This window comes from Equus przewalskii, chromosome 15 (genome assembly GCF_037783145.1).
Source record: "Equus przewalskii isolate Varuska chromosome 15, EquPr2, whole genome shotgun sequence".
Classification (NCBI taxonomy): Eukaryota; Metazoa; Chordata; class Mammalia; order Perissodactyla; family Equidae; genus Equus; species Equus przewalskii.
In genome coordinates this window covers 13,062,509-13,084,389 of record NC_091845.1, presented here as the reverse complement: position 1 = coordinate 13,084,389, position 21,881 = coordinate 13,062,509, and the positions used below count along the sequence as shown (strand labels likewise).

At 39.1% G+C, this 21,881-nt stretch overlaps 1 protein-coding gene across 5 annotated transcripts in view; it reads right to left on the bottom strand.

Annotated features, from left to right (window-relative positions):
* The window catches only part of SUMF1 (sulfatase modifying factor 1), an 87,586-nt gene that overhangs the window by 55,113 nt on the left and 10,592 nt on the right, over nt 1-21,881 (bottom strand). For 2 of the 5 annotated variants that reach the window (XM_008519087.2, XM_070576715.1), the window contains exons 2-3: nt 19,489-19,662; nt 16,021-16,095 (exon numbers count right to left, since the gene is read on the bottom strand). In XM_008519087.2, coding sequence (XP_008517309.2) covers nt 16,021-16,095; nt 19,489-19,662 — 249 coding nt within the window. The remainder of the gene's footprint in view (nt 1-16,020; nt 16,096-19,488; nt 19,663-21,881) is intronic. The other 3 variants (XM_070576716.1, XM_070576717.1, XM_070576718.1) reach the window with 2 other exon arrangements.

Genomic DNA, 21,881 nt, shown 5'->3' with positions numbered 1-21,881 from the left:
ATTTTCTAAGTTTTTTTATTTTAACTGAACTGAGACTTAACTTTACATTGAAAAAACAAAAGTAAGCAATATTAAATAAATGAAATATTTAATTAAAAATTATTTACATTCGGGGGCTGGCCCCGTGGCCGAGTGGTTAAGTTCGCGCGCTCCGCTGCAGGCGGCCCAGTGTTTCGTTGGTTCGAATCCTGGGCGCGGACATGGCACTGCTCATCAAACCACGCTGAGGCAGCGTCCCACATGCCACAACTAGAAGGACCCACAACAAAGAATATACAACTATGTACTGGGGGGCTTTGGGGAGAAAAAGGAAAAAATAAAATCTTTAAAAAAAAAAAAAATTATTTACATTCACCATTCTAATGCAAACTTTATTTTTATATTCATTTTAATTTCATCAATAAGCATACACATTTTTACATATTTTTTCCAAATTGTATATTGATTGTTTTCATTGATTTTATTACATACTTCCCTGTGTTATATCTGGACTTCACAACAAACGCATCTAGTGGCTACACAATATTCTGTCATGTTGACGTACCGCAATTTACTAATCTCCTAACATCGAACCACTCAGGTTATGTTCAACTTTGTTGCTCTTTTTGCTATTATAGATAACACGACGGTGAACATCTTCAAACACTTCATGTACAGTTTTTGCTTCTGCTAAATTTCCAGAAGTGGCATCACTATACCTAACAGCATGTCTGTACAGCTCTTGCTAAAAATCATCATTTTTAAATCACCACTTTTAAAAATCCACAATGGATTTTTAAAAATCAACAAAATTAATAGACGGTATGGCCAGTTTCCCTCTGGCCAAAGGGCTGAGTATATAAAAATCTCGGCTCCCAGAACAAGGTATTTATTACAACTCTTTACACAGAGGCTCCAGTTAGGCTCCTTAAATTACTACTGGCTTACTTAGAGATCTTTTTCAATGTATAAAACAGGGAAATCACAGAAAGTCTGAAGGCCATTTGATCAACTCTATACTTTTCTTTTTCGTACCTTACAAGCTCTGAAGCTTCTGAGAAAAAAGGTCAAACAGAAGACAGAACATAGAAAAGGCATCCTAAAAACAGGAAATTCTCTCATGCAGGCTGTTCTGGAGGTAAATCACAATATGAATAATCCCACCTATTATTTGTAAAAGAGGAAAAAGAGGATTGGCATCACCTCATAGAACATCACAATAAAGGGACAGGGACTCCTGCTGCAAAGGCAGCCCAGGCTCACAGTCAGAGATGATCTACTTCCTGCCTGTGGTTAGAGACACGCTCTGCAGAGGGTCACATAGCACCATGGCTCAACTGCCACCCGCTTAAACCAAAGGCTGGCACTGGACCAGCCAATCTCAGCCCAGGGCTGCAGGAGTAAGAACAAATTCTGAACACTCCCCAGGGCTCACTTCCTCAGGTCACCGGCCTGGTCCATACACTTCACCCTGTGGCTGGACACTGTGTCAGTGGCAGAATGGTGAGGCAGGACAGTGACTGCTGATTCTCCTCCTGATGACAGCACACTGTGCAGAAGACATTTGCATATTTTTTAACAATACTGTGAATCTTGCAAAGTTCCATGAAAGCTGGTAAAGCAAACACAGGCTTGGCAGGAGGGTGGAAAGCCCGCTCTAACCTTAGGTATTCGATGTTTTCCCAGCATGGCTGCATGCTTAACACAGGCATGCTTACAGTGCCACAGAATTTTAAAGACGGGAAGGATCTCAGAGGCCATCTATTTGAACTCCCTCATTTTACAAATGGAAAAATAAGCCTTGAATGGCAGGTAGTGGCAGAGCCAGGAAAAGAACCCACAGCTGCAGATTTTCAATTCATAACTCTTTTCTTCTGTCCAAGCATTTCCCAACTGCTGTTTCCTAACAGTCTTCCATAAGATGTTAGTAGGTACAGGGGGGAAAAAAGGTTCTGAGGTCAAAGTAGTCAGGAAAGCACTGGGTTAATCAAGTTAAACTAGTTTTTTTATTGCAGAACTTTTCAAAATCTTTAACTGCTAATGTAACGTGTGGTTAAGTTTTGAGTAAGGGGATGTAGCACATACTTCAGCCGAGTGGTTGCCAAGAGATTAGTGGGTTCCAACCCTGACTCTCCTACTACATCCTAGCTATGTAACACTGGGCAAGCTATCAAGCTTCTCTGAGCCTTGGTGTCTTCAATCAGTAAAATTAGTATACTAAGAGAACTTACCTAATAGAACTTACGTATTGTGCGGATTTAGCATAATAAGCACTCAATAGATAGGTACGTATATGTAGAGGTTAGTACATTACTAGAAATCTACAGAACCAATTCATGATGCCATTCATTCATTCAAGAAACATTTGATGAGCATCTGCCCTTGCCAGCCCTGTGCTAAGCCTGGGGGGTAGAGAAGCAAAGCACACAATCTAGGGGTGAAGACAGACAAATGAGCAGATGATTTCAAGTCTGCAGTAAGTACTGTGGCCAACAGGAGCTCACTGAGCTATGGGAGCCCAAGGAGGGGCACCCACCCAAAGTCAGGGGGCGCTACTCTGCAAATGCTTCCCAGAGGAGGTGAGGAGGAGCGACTGAGGTAGCACAGGGATGAGTAGGGCATTCCACATGGGAAGCTGCCTGTACTATAGGTATACTTCAGTTAATCTACCTGTATCATAAGTGTACTTCGCTTAATCCAGAAAAGTTGAGCATCAATATTTTTTGTTAAATAAAATATACCAAAGATCTTCATAACTTGGAACTGGAAGGATGCCAAGAGGTCAGCTTGCTTCAACCTATACTCGAAGGCATCTTCTCTACAGAGTCCCTAGGATGAACATGTAAGGAAGGATAAACATTGGTCCCCACTTGACCTGGGTAGTCTAGATTTACACGTGCTATCCCAGCATAATTAAGAGCATACCATTTCACTCTTGATTTGGACATTTCCCTCAACAATTTAGACAATAAATCACACACACTCTACCAACAGATGCCCCACCCTGCCCCCGCCATCTCAGCTTGAACAATTTGGGTAGCAGACATCTCTTCCTTGCAGGCAGTCTCTCCTGTTCAGATCATTCTAACCAAAAGAGAGTTCCTAATCAGTAGCTAAACTGAAATGCCTCCTAGAGATCTCCCAAGGATCACATGGAATAAATCAAATTCTCTTTGGATCATCTTTCAGACTTTTGTAGAATAATCCTAATTCATTCACCTCTTAGACTTTTCAAGCTTCGGTAATTTATTCAACCTTCCCCAGGCTCTACCATCTCAAGTTAAGGGAATCACCACCTCGCTAGCTGCTCAGGCCAAAACCTAGGAGTCATACTTGGTTCCTCTCTCCTTTCCCCCGACGCTCTCAGATGTACTTCCAAACACCAGAACACTACTTGGTTCCTCTCTCCTTTCCCCCGACGCTCTCAGATGTACTTCCAAACACCAGAACACTTTCAGCATCTCTACTTCTACCACCCTGCTCCACAGACCCATCATGTCTCACCTGGACTGTGACAAAACCCACACAGAAGCCAGAGTCGTCTCTTTAAAATGTTAATTAGATTCAGTGGCTTCTAACTGAAGAAGAAACTCAAACTTCTCTGAGGTCTAGGAAGCCCTATGTAATTCACTTGCTGTCTACTTGTCCAACCTAACCCCATATCACAATTCCCCTTGTTTATCACTCCCTCATTACTGGTCATACAGGCTCCTACTCATCATTTAGGTTTCAGCTCGGACCCCACAAATAAAAGAGCCAACAGTCCAACCACTCTACACTCCAATCACGTTCTATCACATTACTATTTCTTCTTTTATTCACAAGTCACTGGCACAGTCACTTTAAAATTCACTTGTTTAGAATCTGATTCTTAGTAGTTATAACCTCCATGAGAGTGAGGACTTATATCTGGTTCCCTGTTGTATCCACAGCGCTTACACTGCTTGGCAAACAGCACATACGGGATAAACATTTGTTTAATGAATAAATTCACCTGTTCCTGAGATTTCCGTGGTATCCAAACCCCTCCCGACCTTGGGTGACCCTCTTCTGGATAAACATCAATGTTAACTATAGTCTTTAGTGGGACGTTCTTTTGTAGAGAGAGAGAATCAGACCCTGACTTATGGGTTTTCCACAGGGGTCTACAGTGGGAAAGGTTCTAGGCCGGTTCTCAGTACTAAAAGGTGCCACCCTTAACATTACTTAGAAGTGAGGCAAGTCATTTCCCCTCCCAGGCCATGGTTGCCTCAACTATAAGAGGAAGGATTTTTGCCAGATGATTCTGAAAGTTTCATCCATCCTAAATTCTCATTTTTGCATGGTTTTTTCTTAAAACTGGATAGTGCCTGGCCATGACTCCCTATACGATAGTCTATCTTTGTCTCACCATGAAGGTTTACAGCGCAAACACCAACATTTGGGAGAAAAGGGATGTCAGAATTGTTTTTATTTCTTAATCCAAGTCAGACCTCAAAAGATTCATGACTTGAAAAGAAACTTAAGAACACCTTAAACAGATATTTCAAATCTGAGCCTCTGCGACCCATGATGCCTCACTCACGCTCATTCTGATCAGGTGCCTTATTTTGGCACAGGTTAGGAAAAAAGATTGTTCCCTGTTGTCCTATTATGTTGGGCTCTCACCTTCCAGGGTTATCATGCTTTGCTTCCTGAGCCTAAACCACACAGTGACTCCTAAGTCAGGAGGACAACTACTCTTTTCAAACACAGACACAAAATATGGTTGTGTGACCATGTTCCCTTCTTATCTTATCCAATCAGCCAGCCCTGGACCCCTCTTTCCAAATAAAGCAGTGACTGTGAACCCACCTCAACCCTGCTGACCAGGCCAGTGTTCTCTTGCCAAGAAAAAGCTAACTTTCCAACATGAGACGGGTCATACCAGGTCTGAGCTCTTTCAAATACTAAATGTTCCAACAGATGATACCCAGATGGCATTCTTCCATTTTTTGACAAATGTTTATTAAGTGCTTATTAAGTGACAGTTACTATGATGAGGATATGGTGGTGGTAACACAGGTGCATTCCCACTCTCCATTATAGAACATATCCATTAAAGGGAAAGGCATTCAACAAATACCTACACAAATAATTATAAGTGAGATAAATGACATGAAAGGAAGGCACAAGAACAAATAAATGGAAGAATCTACATCTAGAATGTGGGACAACAGAAGGGAATTTTAAATGGACTTCCCAGAGTAAGTTTAGCTGAGACTTGACCATACAAAGCTGCAGGTGGGTAGTCAGAGCACAGAGACATAGCAGGCCCACCACCAGATGCTTTGCCCTAACTGATCCCAAGAGGAGTTCTTCCTTGTCTGCAAGGATTCCATAATGCCGCTTCCTCACACAGGGCTTCTCTGATCAACCTAACAAATTCAGCTTTCCATGCTCTCCCCCAACTTCTCACCGTACTTGTTACCACAGCACCTGCTGATGTCCTTTCTAACACTTTTCTCAATTTGTTATTTCATACTACCTGGACACTCCAGGATGATATGGATTTCATATACTCGTATTCTTCTTGATAATTTTTAAACAGATGATATATGTGTTTTCATTTTTATTTCTCTAACATATTTGATATAGAAATTCATAAATCTGGAAAAAATCTAATTTTGGTTCAGAGTCCATGTTACTGCATTCCCCTAGACTTTAAGCAGCTAAAGAGCAGGAAGGGTATCTTTCACCCCTGTATTCTCAGGAGTAGCATAGTATCTAGCAGACAGTAGGACATCTCTGACTGTTGGCTACACAAACAGACCAGAAAGCAAATCTTCAAACAGAGGGAGCTAGACTCATTTCCATCACTAGAAGAAGTCAAAGAACAGACCCCAGTGATGGACGACAGACAATCAAGAAGGCATGAACCCAAACAACAGCTCAAAATATATGTCATGTGCACACCTCAAAGAATTAAAAGCAGGGACTCAGTCGGATAGTTGTCCACCAAAGTTCATGGCAACATTATTCACAATAGCCAAAACAGCTATTAGCTGTTAAATAGCTGGAAACAACCCAAATGTCCATTGACAGATGAATGGCTAAACAAAATGTGGCAGTATATTCTCAGATAAAGAAAAACTAATGGGGGCTGGCCCCGTGGCCGAGTGGTTAAGTTCGCGCGCTCCGCTGCAGGCGGCCCAGTGTTTCGTTGGTTCGAATCCTGGGCGCGGACATGGCACTGCTCATCAGACCACGCTGAGGCAGCGTCCCACATGCCACAACTAGAAGAACCCACAACGAAGAATACACAACTATGTACTGGGGGGCTTTGGGGAGAAAAAGGAAAAAATAAAATCTTTAAAAAAAAAAAAAAAGAAAAAGAAAAACTAATGAATTCACTAACATAAGGCTTGCTCTAAAAGAAATGCTAAAGGGTCTTTTAGGCTGAAGGGAAATGATACCAGAGGGAAACACGGAATGAAGGATGTTTCAGGAATGTAGGAAAAACAACAGAAATGGTTTGGGTAAATACATTATTTTTCTTCTATAAATTAAAAGAAAGTATGTCTAAGTATTGCAAGCAAAAATTCTAACATTGTCTTGGGTTTTTTCAATGTCTGTAGATGTAGTGTATATGACAACTATCACATAAAGGGTAAAGGAACCTATATGGTTATAAGGCATCTATACTTACTTGAAGTGTTAAAATGTTGACTCTACAGTAGATCGTGAGAAGTTAGGTATGCATATTGTAAGCCTTAGAGCAATGGCTAAAAAATACTACCAAAGATAGAGCCAAAAGCCAACAGAAATTAAAAATGGTGGAGAGAGAGAGAATATATACTATAAACAAACATTAAATATATATAGTATAAAATATATATAGTACAAGATATATAGAGTATAAATATATATATATATGGAATACATATATTCAGAAATGAGGTGAAGAGACATGGAAGAGAGAGTGACAAAGTCTAACCAACACCTAACTGGAACCCCAGAGGGAGATAAGTGAGAACGGAAAAAGGGCACAGTTCAAAAAGATAATGGTTAAGAATAGCCCAGAGTTGTTTTAAAAATACCAGTCCTCAGATCCAGGAAACCCAATGAAACTCAAGCAGGATAAATGAAAGAAATCAACACCTAGACATATCAAAGTGAAACCATAGAATAAAAAAGGCAGAAGATAGTCTTAAAAGCAGCCAAAGCCAGATCACCTAAAAGCAACAGCAATAGATTGATGCCTACTTCTCAATGCAACAATACAATCCAGAAGACAGCGAAATCATCCCTTCAGTGTACTCAGAGAAAATAACTGCTAACCTAAAATTTTTACTTAGTAAAAATATCTTTCAATAATTAAGCAAAATTAAAGATATTTCCAAATAATTAATTAGAAAAACATTTACTATCAAAGGATGTCCTTTAAGCCAAAGAGAAATTCGCTCTGAGATGCAGAAAGGAATGGAGGGCACAGATATTAGTAATTATGGGGTAAACAAATATTGATTACATAGAAATTTGTTAATAATATCTAATTAGTGGAAGAAGAAAACAAATTAGAATGAAATAGTGGACTTCTGGCTACATAGTATACAAGTTGAATGGAGATGATTAGAGCAAGGTCCTAGTATTATACAGCAAAGTTAATGGACTAAATTTTAAATATGAGTATTAAAGTACATAGTTTAACTATTCAATGAAGAGATATAAAGTATATTACTTCTAAGAAGACAGGCAAAGTTGGAATGAGGAAAAAAATAGAAAAAAGAGTCAAGGAATTGAAGAAAAAAGAAGAGGAGAAAATGGGATAAAGAGAAAGTAAAGAATAAAATGGTAGAAATAAATCCAAATATATCACTAATCATAATAAATATAAATGAACTAAACTTTTGACTGAAAGACAAAGAGTGTTAGAATGGACTTTTTAAAAACGCAGCTATATCCTATTTATAGAGATATATCTAAAAACATAAAGACACAGAAAAATTGAAAATGAAAAGATTAAAAAGTATATATTACACAAATAGTAACCAAAACAAAGCTGATGCACCTATGTAGGTATCAGACAAAATCGACTTTAAGATAAAAATCATTAGAGAAAAAGAGAATCCCTATATAATGATAAAAAGTTCAATTCAAGAGGAAGATAGACTTCTAAACGTATGCACTTATACTTCTAAGCTCAATAGCACAGCTTTGAAATATATAAAGCAAAAATGGACAGAATCGCTAAGAGAAATGATCAATCTACCATCTTAAATGGAGATTTAAACATCTTTGTGAGTAATTACTAAGATCAAGCATAGGAAAAAAAATCAGTAAGGATGTAGAAAATTTGAACAACACAATCAACAACTAATAAACTATTGCACCCAACTAATAAAAAAGGCGTGTTCTTTTCAAATATACTTGGTGCATTTATGAAAGCCAAACCCCAGTAGGCAATAAAGATACACTCAACCAATTTCAAGGACTAATATCAGACAGATCACATTATCTGACTACAGTGCAATCAAGTTCAAATCAGTACCCAAAATGATGATAAAATAACTGCAAGTTGAAAAATAAAACTTACAAACAATGTACAGGTTAAAGAAGAAATTATAGTGGACATTAGAAAATATTTAGCCATAAACAATTACAAATATACTACAAAACTTGTTGAACTAAAAGGATCACTTAGAAAGAAATCTGTAGACTAAAATGCTTCCATTTAAAAAGAAGATTTAAATGCTTTAAACTAAGTATCAAACTTAAGAAGTCAAAAAGAGTAGCCGAGAAGTTAAGTGACTTTTCCCAAAACCAGCTGGTGAACAGCAGAGCTTAGATTCAAAACCAGGTCTCTCTGATTCAAAGGCTGTGATATTTTCCTTAAGGATTTTCTGAATAAATAAGTCCCAAAATCAGTTCGGGAAAGAAAAGTCCTGGTGGTCGTATAAAAGAAGCCGAATGGAGGTTGTTCAGGAAAATCTTGGTTAAGCTTCTAGAAAAGTAAAACTTCTAACATCCAAAATGATGCCAAGCAATTTATCCATCAGGCACATGTTTTGAGTTATTTTCATTTACTTTTCCTAGGTACCGGAATTGCCTTTCTGAATACTTTCTGGCTTGGCTGATGCTGTAGTTCACTTACTAAAGCTTTCCTAAGAATTATTTCTGGGATGTGACCTCAGAATCTTGCTGGGCCTCAAGGCATTTCTCATTATAACCCATGCACATTTAGGGAACTGAACCACATCCTTGCTAATGGCTCCATTTCTAGCTTAGTCTTTATCCAGTGTGATTATATAAGAGAGGGTCAGGCTGCCTTATTCCTTGCCTTTCATCCTGGCCCAGCATCATCCAAATAACAAAGCACCCAGCATTACTTGGGCTGGATATGACTGTCTGGAAATTTTTACTTTAAAAAAAGAAGACGACGATGCCATGGTAATTCTGATTCCTCACTGAAATTGGCTTTCAGTTGAAAAGAGCTTCTCAAAATAGCCTACCCTCCTCCTTTATCAAGGACACCTATTCAAGAATTTGTTTCCTTAAACTGTTAACAATTTAGAAAGTGCCAAACTACAAATGACGAGAGAATCATTGTTTCTCAGGCTCCCACCAAGACCTGCTGTTTTCTCCCCACTCCATGGCCATTCCTTGTGTCAAAGATTTATGAGACACACTAATAACAAAATTACAAAAACAAAACATAATTTTTTAGATATTAAATATTTTAAATACTATCTTTTTCAACAATTGTAGGTTATCTAGAGTAAAATACCCCCAAATAAAAAAACAACAACGCAATAACAAAAAGTAGACTTAATCCTTTCTAGGACTTAATACCTATAGCTTTTAAGACCCTCACTTCAAATTGAGCATCCAAATAAAAATAATAATTTACGCCTAAGTAAATTTCAGCATGCATATGTGCTCTGTTTTAAACCATTAAATTCAGGCAGTTTCAGATATTTTTACATGCAAACCCTAAAGCTAGCTCAATGTTTTGTCTGAAAACTTTATATATATATATAAAACTTGCTAAGATGACAACAGAATCAGCATAATTTTTTAATCTCTCCAAACCTATGCATAAAACCAGAGAGGACAACTGGATAGGAACATCAAAACCCAAGAAAAATGTGCACAACCAATCTATGTGACAGGTATCCTCACCAAAACCAGAATACAAGCAAGTGAGGGAAAAATGCTAACAGCCATACAACCTGCATGGTATCTGTGGCTGGGCAGAAGAAGAAAGCAACAGAGCATCAGACCTGTGAAAAGGAAAATCTGAAACTAGCCAATAGATTGCATTGGAAAGCAGGGAAGGACAATGTGAGAAAGCAGCTAAAACTTGAAGGAATTATGCCCACTCCAGTAACAAGTGAGCGTAAGGGGCCTAGAGTGAGAGAGAGTGAAAGCCCTGGAGGAGTCTTGCCCCTCCATCTCTTGAAACTGACCTGCCAGGGTTCTCTTCCAGAATAGAGTCCCTCTCCAGGGAGAATCCTCAGGGAACAAAATCAACTCTGGAAAACGAGGGACAAGAGAGAAAAAGAGAGAGAAGTGGTGAAGGGCAAGAGAATAGGAAATGTGAGGAAACAGTAGGCCATATTTGTGAACACTATGTGAGTAAAACTATGAAGTTACAAAAGTTACCCTAAACCACGCCTCCTTCTAAAGGTTCAGAAAAACTTAATTCACACAAAAGTGAGCACCAGAAGAGACTCAAGGTCAAATTCCATCCAAAGTTACTTTAAGGAAAAAGAGAAACAGAACAACGTACCTACAGACAACAAATGCAGTCAGAAAGACATGCTCAAAAAAACCCCGCAGCATACTATTTCAAAATGAAGTAAACAGCATTTAGAAAATGATACATGAGAGAACAAAATAAATCAGAATCTGCAAACCCAGATGAGGTAGAGAAGTCAAGGAACAACTGAAAATAAAAAGTCATTTTAGAAACAACACAAGATTACTCAAGAGACACAGAAGATGAAAAGGAAGAAAATTGTAAAATACAAAAAGAGATGGCAATGATTCAAAATAAAGTGATAAACAGTGAAAATGGATAAAAAGGATCCTACAAATAGATATATTAAAAGTTCCTGAAGGAGAAAACAAAAGTAAGGGCACAGAAAAAATAGCAAAAACTATAAGAAAATTTTCCTGAAATTGGAAAAAAAAAGTTGTGAAACTACATATTGAAAGGACATACCCTATACCTGACAGTATTGACCCATAATGACCAACACAAACATATATTCTAGTAAAATCACTGGATACAAAAGAAAAAAGAAAAAAAACACCTTTGGGTATCCAGGCACTAACAGGAGGTAACTTTCAAGGGAAAGAAAATTTCAACAGCAATGCTTTATTCCAAAAGAAAACAAAACAACGTGTACAAGATACTCATGAAAAAAAAATGTGAACCAAAGATTTCACATCCAGCAAAATTGACTTTAAAGTACAAAGGGCACTGACAAACTGTTAGCAACAGGCAAAAACTTGGGGAATATTGTACCCATGACCAGTTCCTGAAGAATCGAGTAGAGAGTCTCTAATCCAAATCACTAGAGAGATATTGAATACAGAAAGCATTAAACATGCAGTTACTGGTAAAACTGAGTACTCCACACAATGGACACATGCTCCAATAATACAGAAATAGTACAACAACTTTTAAACTGGAGAAAAATGGGAAAGCATATGTAAAAGGTGTTTTTCCCCCTACCTGTTCTCAGTAATTACATTGGTGATGGTAGCGTTAGTCTTGTTATTTTGAGCCTACTCTATATGTAACCTGGGATAAAATAAAGGAGTAATTGTAGGCTATTCTATCATCCCCTACGCCCTCGAGAACCAGGATTCCTGGTTGTAGAAAAAGGAGACACGTGTATAGTCATCCCTCGATATCCGTGAGGATTGGTTCCAGGACCCCTATGGATACCAAAATCCACAGATGTTCAAGTCCCTTATATAAAACAACACAGTATTTGCATATCCTACCCACATCTTCCCATATACTTTCAATCATCTCTAGAGTACTTATCATACCTAATACAATCTAAATGCTATGTAAATAGTTGTCATACTGTATTGTTTCGGGAATAACGACAAGAAAAAAAGTCTGTATATGTTCAGTACAGATGCAACCATCCTAGGCCTTTGGATCCATGACAGGGAGGGCTGACTATAATACAAAACAGGCTAATTTACAAATCCTGAACTAGAAACACCGGCGTGAACTCCTAGAGCATTTTATCTTAGCTCTGTCCACCACAGAGGCCTACAAACAATGAACCAACCTAAGGCAATAAGCACACCTAGAACCTGGTTACAGTCCTTGAAAGACTATTTTCTACTAAAAGTTACCAGCGCTTCTTAGAAAAATGGCTGATTCCAGGCTGGGGAGTGGGGGTGGAGGGTTAGACCCTGCCATTAAGGAAAGCAAAGAAGCTATGAAAGACTACCAGGGTCACTTCAAAAGGACTCAGCACAGTTGCCTAAGGTTAGGGGTGGGAATGGGGAGCAACTGCAAATGGGTACATGGTTTCTTTTTGGGCTAGTATGTTCTAAAGTTAGATTGTGGTGATGATTGCACAACAATATAAATATACAAAAAACCTGAATGAATTGTACACTTAAACTGGTGAATTTTATGAGTTATAAATTATATCTCAATAAAGCTGTTTAAAAAAGAGAGGGAAAATAGGACTCACAAGAACTCGAAGAGGCACTCAATACCTAAAAATAGGAAAATTTGACCTTCAAAGGGTATGATCCTAAGTGAATAAACCCATAAAATATTTTTAAATCCATAAGCTCATGAGGATATTTTTTAAAAATCTGGTGATTACTCAAATGTATATTTGTGATAAAACTGCATAGAACTAAATACATGCACATGCACACATGAATACATAAAACTGGTGAAATCAGACAAAGATAGTGGATTGTATCAGTTGTCAACTTCCTGGTTGTGAAACTGTACTATGGTTGTACAAGAATTGGAGGAAACCAGGAGAACGGCACACAGGATCTCTCTCTGTTATTTCTTACAATTGCATGTGAATCTAAAATTATCTTTAAATGTTTTACAAAAAAAATCTAATTGGTCCCTTAGGGAGAGTAGTAGGGAGCCAACCCATTTTCCTAAAAGCTAGTAAAGAATCAAGCATTTACTCTATCTTTCCTGTATGAACTGTACCAATGGTTAAGAAAATAGCAGACGGAGGGAATGATCTCTTTATAAAAGTACCTCAATTAATGAAAGAGAAACCCTATTAGATTATCACCATCTTACAACTCCCAATGAATTAATGGTTCTAGGCACTAAGCATTAACAGCAGGTAACATCACAAAAAAAGGGAGAAGCAGACATTCGGTGCCTCCTGGTGAAAGAACGCACCACTGGCTAAGGTCTTGCCGTAGGGTTCAAACATGAGTCTGATCAGGCCTGTGGATCCAGCTACCTCTGCAAGAAACGCAGAAGACAGAGAGAAGAGCTGAGCAGCACTGAGAGGGCCAGCAGCAAAACTCAGACTGTGGGAATGTCTACAGGTTAAACCCCAGCTCAGGATTCTTCCAGAGATAAACCGTTAGGGAAAAAAGGTAGGGGGAGGGGGGGCAGTGTGGGTGGGGAAGGGGAAATGAAAGGGAAACCTGTAGATTAAAAGGGTCTTAAAAGACACAACTTTCCTTTAAATGGGCAAGATAAACTACAGTAGTCTTGGGGTGCACACCTGGTGATAACAGTAGAAAGAAATGCAGGGCAATGTCCACTTTAAAAAGCAAGATAGTGGCTACTTTAGGGACAGTGGCGGTGGTGATAGGATGTGGCACATGGATGGGGCTCCAAGGCAGGTAGCCAAGTTCTAATTCCTGACTTAGGTGATGGTTACAAGCACAATCACCTTAAGATAACTCAGTAAGCTATAAATTTGCTTTGTGTGATTTTCTGTATTTGTGTTTTACTTTACAAAAAAAGACTTCTTCTAAAAGGAAAATTTATATCACTAGGGTAACCTGTCATAAATAGAACATTTAAAATAATTACAACATTTATTTAAATTATATGAAACATTTAAAATAATTACATGAAAGTAAACAATATTATTAAATTCTAGCTAGCTCCTGTAGCCTGAGGACGTTTCCGAGGCCCAATTTTTATGTTAAAAAGGAGACTGACAAGTGTTATGGAGTGTTAATGACATGCTAGCACCTAAAGGAGACTTCCCCGAAAAGGGAACAACTTTCTCACTTCGTGATTCAGGATTATTTTATGCTTGGCCATGTACCACCTTAACTCATCTCCTGTTTCACTCAAAGTCACCACATGGACCATCTCACGTCCTACACGTCTGGAAACATTGGGTTAAAAACAGGTCTGGTGGATGAAGGTATGTCAGACCTAAGAGGGCATTGAAAAAACAAAAACCTACCTCTCTCAGATCATCAACAGATTCACTTTATTCGTTCCAATCCTTTCCAAACACGCTTAAAAGGTTTGTTTTTCCATTATGAGCATTTGAGCAAGTGACCAACACTACGATCCAGTGACAGCTGCTTGCTCTCATCCTAGTAACGAGGACACACACTTCACTGTGTACTTACCAGGCCCTTTCAGAGCCCAGCAATAGTCTGCCTCTGACTTTACACCTAATGTGCTCGGAGGGTCTCAAGTGACAAGAGGCCCTATATCTGAAAGCGCACATTACAAAAATAAGAGCAAAGCCCTCGCTCATCTGAACTCTGTTTCTTAAAACAAGGCACCACATCTTGAGTTGCTAGCTCATCAACTAGGCCAATCTGACCTCAAAGCCCTTTAAAAAAAAAAAAAGGTACATCAGATTATATAATAGACTTGTAATATAAACTTGTAATGAGGAAAGAAAACTGAAATTCATATGGAGCTCAGTCATGCTTTTAAAACATTTAGCTAAAACACACACAAAAAAGTGGCCTGATTCTCCCATAAATGACTTGAGAACAAGTCTAGTTTTACCTCATCTTTCCCCCACCCAAATTTTGCTATAATTCATTTGAAAAGAAAAAAAACACAAGCCAAGACAGTTTAATTTTTCTGGCACTGCTGCTCACGAGAGAGAAGAACAGTCATGCCAATCCATAAAGATGAAGTTCAGGCAGGAATTGAAAGCGAACTTGTGTAACAAAGGAAGATCAGGGTTGGACTCCTGTCCTCGACGTCTGCATCTTCATCAGTCTCCCTGGAGCCGGCTGACCCGCTTCTTTTCCTTCTCACCACCTCCTGCCTCTTCTGCATTCTCTGCCCTCCTTGTCTTGTGAACCCTCAACTTCCCAGCCTACTCTCATTCCTTCCCTTGTTCTTTTATTTTCTGCCTTCTCATGAGACATGTATGCAGACACACACTCAAACATACACAGACCTGCTAAAATGTCTGCAACGGAAATCCCAAGTTCCACACACCACATGCATGCTTATGGAGGCCCAGTCCACTGTTTCCATGATTTCTGAGAAAAACACACCTAACCACATTCCCTGGATCCTCTCTCTGAGAGCAGGTACACCCCTTGGTGGCAAGGACCAGTTCCCTGGCTCAATTCCCTACCAACATCCAAAGTGAAGAGCCCCTTTCTTGAATACCCCTCTGATCACGTGAATGCATAAATGTTCAAATAGGACGTTCTCTCTCCATATCAACACCTGATGAGTTTAAGACTTTAAGAACAGAAGTAAAAAAATATCCACATTTAACCCACTATTCTAGACATGGCTATAAGTCAAAGAAATCCAGAAGTGTCTAGAGCCCAGGTGAGCTCTACTTAGCAACACAATGTGTTACTGGGGTGCACAACACAGCAGCTCAAGTCCAACTCAACACTTCTTCAGATACCATCCTGAACTCATGCCATTTTCCTCAAGATAAGGTGTCCTCGTCCATGGGCCTGCCTTTAGGGGCAATTCTATAGCGGGAGAATGGTTGGGTGTTGCAGGGAAGAGGAGGGTGGCGCTTGTAGTTTGGATTTTTCACCCAAGCCCTTTCCAATGAGCAGTAGAGAAATACGAGAGCCTGTTTAAACATTACTTACTGCCTGTTGGATATCACTCTTCACCTGCTCACTCAACATGCCTTCAAAGACAAAGGAGTCACCAAACTTCTCAGCCTAGAAGGAAGGAAGGAAATAAAAATCCAGAAAAAGTTGTAGTGATGTGTTTCGCATGTGCCATTTTCTTTGCACACTATTCTTTTTTTTAAACAAGTTGGGGTTCTTTTGCTGGGAAAGATTTGCCCTAAGCTAACATCTGTTGCCAATCTTCCTCTTTCTTTTTTTCTTCCCCTAAGCCCCAGTACATAATTGTATAGTCTAGCTGTAAGTCCTTCAAGTTCTTCTATGTGAGCCACTGCCACAGCATGGCTACTGACAGATGAGTGATGTGGTTCTGCACCCAGGAACTGAACCCAGGTCACTGAAATGGAATGTGCCGAACTTTAACTACTACGCCATCAGGGCTGGCTCTGCATACTATTAAAGTGATTCTTCTTGTTCAAACGAACGTGAGTTTTTCTTATGACTTCCCAGAGGATTCAGAAATGACTTAAAAGCATGCGGCTTTCTATTAAGACAAGTTAATGTCACTTACATGAGATTATTTTCATTTAAGCCCATTTAGCTGATAAGAATGCAGACTGGAAGACATTAGCCTTTGAGAATGTGATTGTTCCTGTTGATGGAAACACATCTTCCCAAGTATTACAAATGACTTTGGAAAATAACAGTATTCTTTACATGTCAGATTATATAATCAAACTTTGTCCTTTGTTCTGCTCCTGGAATCTAGCTAAAAGAATTAAATGGCATTGTTTGCTGATATTCTGACACATTCTAGCTCCACTAAGGTGTCAACTGTGCCTATAAATCTTGAGTGGCCAATTCAAGCATCAGATGGAAATCTGCTTTTTAGTTATTTTTATTTAACATTACTATCTCAAGTTCTCATCTGCTTCTCTGTGTTGCATGCAACTACATTCTGCAAACAGCCACCCTAGTCCCTTGGTCTCATGATTCTACTCTTCTAGTTTTCCTGCTCTGTTTGTGACTCTTCTTACTCATCTCCTGAAATACACGGGCTCTTCTTCTAGCCCCTGAAACACTGCTGCTTCCCAGCACTCTGCTGCTGGCTCTCTGCTCTTCTTACTCTACACCAGGGCTCTTGGGCTTTGTGCAGCTGAGATCACCTGGCCAGATTGTTAGCAGTTAAGGCAGCTAACAGTAGAGTACTGCTCCCTAACCCCAGAGATTCTGGTTCTGGAGGTCTTGGGTGAGGCCAAGGATCCTTCATGTATGATCAGCTCAGCTGGTGATTCTTAAGACAGGTGGTCCATGAGATCACACTTTAAGATACACTGACCTACTGCTGGACAACCTCTTTCAATCTCATCACTTTAACAACCACCAGCACTTCAAATGACTCTCACATCTCTACCTCCAGGCCAGTCCTGTCCTTGCTAGATGATATTACCTGCCTACTGGATCCCTGTATTTCAGGCCTTACAAGCACCTCAAACTCTTTTTCCTGAATAGACAGCTCATCATCTTTTCTTCACCCTACTCTTCTTCCTGTATTCCCCTGTGGCACCACCATGCCTGAGTACTTAAACCATTTCTTCATTCAACAACATGTATCAAACCCCTACCATGTACCCAGCCTTGGGCTAAATGATGGAGATATGAGGTCAATACTAGGCAGGCATGGTCCCTGTCCTTGCAGTGCTTACATTTGAGGGTACAGACAAAAATCAAGTCAAAGAAAAGATGAAAATAATCACAACTTTACTTGACCAAGAAAAGGCTCCTTTTGATAGAGCAGGCAGAGGAAGCCTCCTTGAGAAAGGGACATAAGCTGAGACGACTCAAGAATGAGAGGAGCCAGCCATGCAAAAAAGACAGGCAAGGGAGCAGGAAATTCCAAGCAGGGGGAAAATACGGGCTGAGCCCCCAAGACAGAAAAGAGTGTTGAGTTTTCAAGGAATAGAACCAAAACCAGCCAGGCCAGAACACAGTAAGCAAGTAGAGTGTGATATAAAATGAGGTTGGAGGGACAGGAAAAAACCATAAAGTGCCATAAAAATATGAAGCATTTTATCCAAAGCAGGGCTTCTTAACCCTTTTTGTGCCCTGGACCCCTTTAACAGTATGGTGAAAGACCTCCTCCTCAGAATGATAGGTTTAAATGTATAAAACAAAATCAATACAATTACAAAGAACAAGCGTTACATCAAAATAGTAATAAAACAAATTTCTGCTATAATAATATATATATATATATGCTCTTTATTAATATATTAAATAAGATCTAGTGGCAGGTCTCATAGTTATCACTTTAAAGTGGGGGTTAATGCAAACAACACTTCAAGATATCTACAACAATAATGTGACAAAAAATGTCTCTAATTTCTACTGGTGACAAAATCACAAGTATTGCTACTACTACTATGGTTTGTTGTTTGCTTCATAACTGAAGGAAATGCCAAATTTCAGTTAGAGGGTAGTAAAAATGAGTATGTAATTTTCCCCCATCCAAGTTCCTGGATGCCCTAAATTCCGCTTATTCCACCTTATCTTCACGGAGAACTCTAGTCTAAGAGAGGCTCTTCCCTCGGAAGCCTTCTTCTAACTTAAGCAGACCATCGAGGAACTTGATCTGAGAGTTTCAAGAACAGGGACAAACAGGTACAAAAAAAACAACCACTTTGTATATTTTAGGAAATTCCAAAGAAACGTAACAATGCAAGACCAAATTTGAATGTTGTTTTGCTTTCAGCATTCACTCTCAAGTTATTTTTTGAATAAAAACAGATGGTTTTGGTCTGAAAACAAAAACAAGAACTCCACAAATGAAGGCAAGGGTAAAGTCCTTCCGCGAGAGAAAACGGGAAGCCTAGAGAACAAGTACATTTTAGACACTTACAGAAACTTTCACAAACTAAAAACCCTCCCTCTTCTTATGGCCACTGAGAACAGACATCCAATCTCAGCACCACGCTTTGTGACTCAGTGACCACAAGAGAAAGCCTGGAACTGCCACAGGAAAGCTTATGAGTCGTGAGGCACTGGAATAAAACCACAAAAATGAAAGGCTGCACTTCAGTGTCTGTCACTTAGGAAATACGTAATGCTTCTGGAACAGCCAAACTGCAGTGTTTTGAGTTGGAAGAGTGGCCTTACTTTGCATGCTGTTTTCTCAAAGCCAGAGTGCTAGTGGTACTCTCTGGCATATTAAAGCACTGACACAACAGAGCATAATGGTTAAGAGTACAGGCCCTGGGGTCACACTGGCCAGGCTTGAATCCCAGCTCCACTACTAACTAGCTATGCGACTCAAGGCAAATCACTTTCTTAATCCTCAATTTGCTACCTGAAAAGTAATCTGCCTCAGGGGGTTGCTATGAGAATTAAATTAGATGAAATATACATAAAGTGCTTAGCACAGAGTAAAAAGCGGTTAATTGACGTTAGAAAAGAACAAGTTCTCCCTCCCCATCCTAACCCCATTACCTCTGTCAAATAGCCAGTTGAGTTCACAAACTTCTCAAATTCAGCATTACTGACTTCATAGGCATCCATGTAAAAGGCATCAATAGCGACTCTCCTCGCAGGTGCTTCCCCATCCTGCTTTATCTGAGGATCGTCTGTACCCATGGTAAATACTCCAGCAGGGATGGGGACCATCTGCAGTAAAAGCGGAAACAGGGGAAGTCATGCCATCACAGCCAATGTGAACCTGTGTGAAGTGCAGAGTGCCAGCACACAGGAAGCACCCAATAGTTAAGTAAACCCCCACCACAGAAATCACTGTAAAATCAGTGAAGTCACTCCATACTCCGAAGTGAATGACTAGTCACAAAAAGAAGTGAAAATTCTTTAGGAAAGCAGTTTCTTTAGTCAAAACTCTACGTGATACAAATTTGTACATGCTATGGAAACAGGTCTGGAGCAAAAGTCACCAGGCTGCTAATGGCTGGAGTTCAGAGGCAGGGAGAATATTCTACTTCTTTACACATTTGTGTGTGCTTTTCCTTTAATATGCTCTCATTTCTTTTGAATTATCTTTTACAAATGCAAAAATGCCATACATACTATCTTTAAAAACCCACTGAATGATTTTGGGCCTCCAATGATAATGGAAAAAGACTTAACTCACTGAAATAGAAAATCTAAAAAGTTTACTAAAGGACCATGTCTTGTCCTTATTACGTCCTTGTCCTTAATTAATTCCTTATTAAGGTTCAAACTGCAATTACTTTGTTCCTATCTACTGTCCCATATAAACTCTAAACTCCAAGAGAGCAGTGACTGAGGCTGCCTTGTTCACACCTGTATTCCCAGCACTGAACAGGGGGTCTGAACGTTGCACCAAAACTTTTAGTTAAAAACACAAGCCCATGTTCAACCTCATGAGTCACTAGGGAAATGCAAATCAAAACTACAAAGAGATTCTACTTCACACCCACTAGCACGGCTATAACCAAAAAGATGGACAATAACAAGTGTTGATGAGGATGTGGGAAAATTAGAACCCTGATTCATTGCTGGTAGGCTTAGGAAATGGTGCAGTTGCTTTAGAAAACAGTCTCTCAGTTCTTCCAAAAGCTAAATAAAGAATTACCATATGACTCTGAAATTCCAATTATAGGTATATATCCAAGATAAATGAAAACCTATGTCCACGAAAAAATCTTTACAGGAATGTTCATAGCAGCATTATTCATAATAGCCAAAAAGGAGAAACAACCCAAATGTCCATCAACTGATGAACAGACAAAATGTGGTATATCCATAAAATGGAATATTATTCAGCCATAAAAAGGAATGAAGTATCAATATATGCTACAAAACAGATGAACCCCGAAAAAATTATGCTAAGTGAAAGAATTCACTCACAAAAGGCCACATATTGTATGATTGCATTCATATGAAATGCCCAGAATAGGGAAATCCAAAGAGACAGAAAGGAAGGTGAGAATGGGGAATGACTGCCAACGGGTATGGGATTTCTTTTGGGAGTTATGAAATGTTCTGGAATTAATGAGGATGGTTGTGAAACTTTGTGAGTATACTAAAAACCACTGAATTGTACGCTTTAAAGGGTGAATTTTATTGTATGTCACTTCTATCTCAATTTTTTAAAAAAGAACACAATCACATCATCTGTCAGAAATATACTCTGCAGACACAATGTCTTACTTTCTAATCCTTTGAGTGAGAAGTCAATTCACTGACTTCTCAGCACCTTATGAATTGTCAAATCTCTGATTTATAAAACAAGGGTTCAAATTAAGGGAGGAAAGAAAAGAAGTCAAAGAAGACAACTAGTTGGAATAAAAAGAGAATATGGCTTAGCAATAAGAGCAGAAGAGTTAGAAAAACCAGATCAAAAGAAAATAGCAATCAACAATCATTGATTGCTACTTTCTATTTCCACTGGCTGTCTCTGCTAGTAGTTGCCTTCAATTCTGTGCATGTATTTCCCAATGAAAATGGAGGTATTTTTTCTAGGACATATGGGTCACAAATGTCTTATTATTTGTCCAATGTATTACTATTATTCTAAGAAACCACGCTTGACTACTCCCGTCCCCTAATCACATTACACAGGTCACCTAGTCTCACTAGATCTCCTAAATATATATCCCTCTAATCAGTCTCCTCTTTTCTATTCCCAGATAACTGCAGTAACCTCACAATTGGACTCCCTGTCTCCAGTCTCATCCTTTCACATCCCTTGCTGCTCCTAAGCCATCTACTTTCCATTCAATTGTTCATTCAACAAATATTTAAGCCCCTACTGAACTTTCCAAAATGCCAGTCTTCTGTATCCAGTGCAATTTGTTACAGCTCTGTGTGTAACAGAAAAAAACTGGAATCAACCTAAATGTCCATCAGTAGTG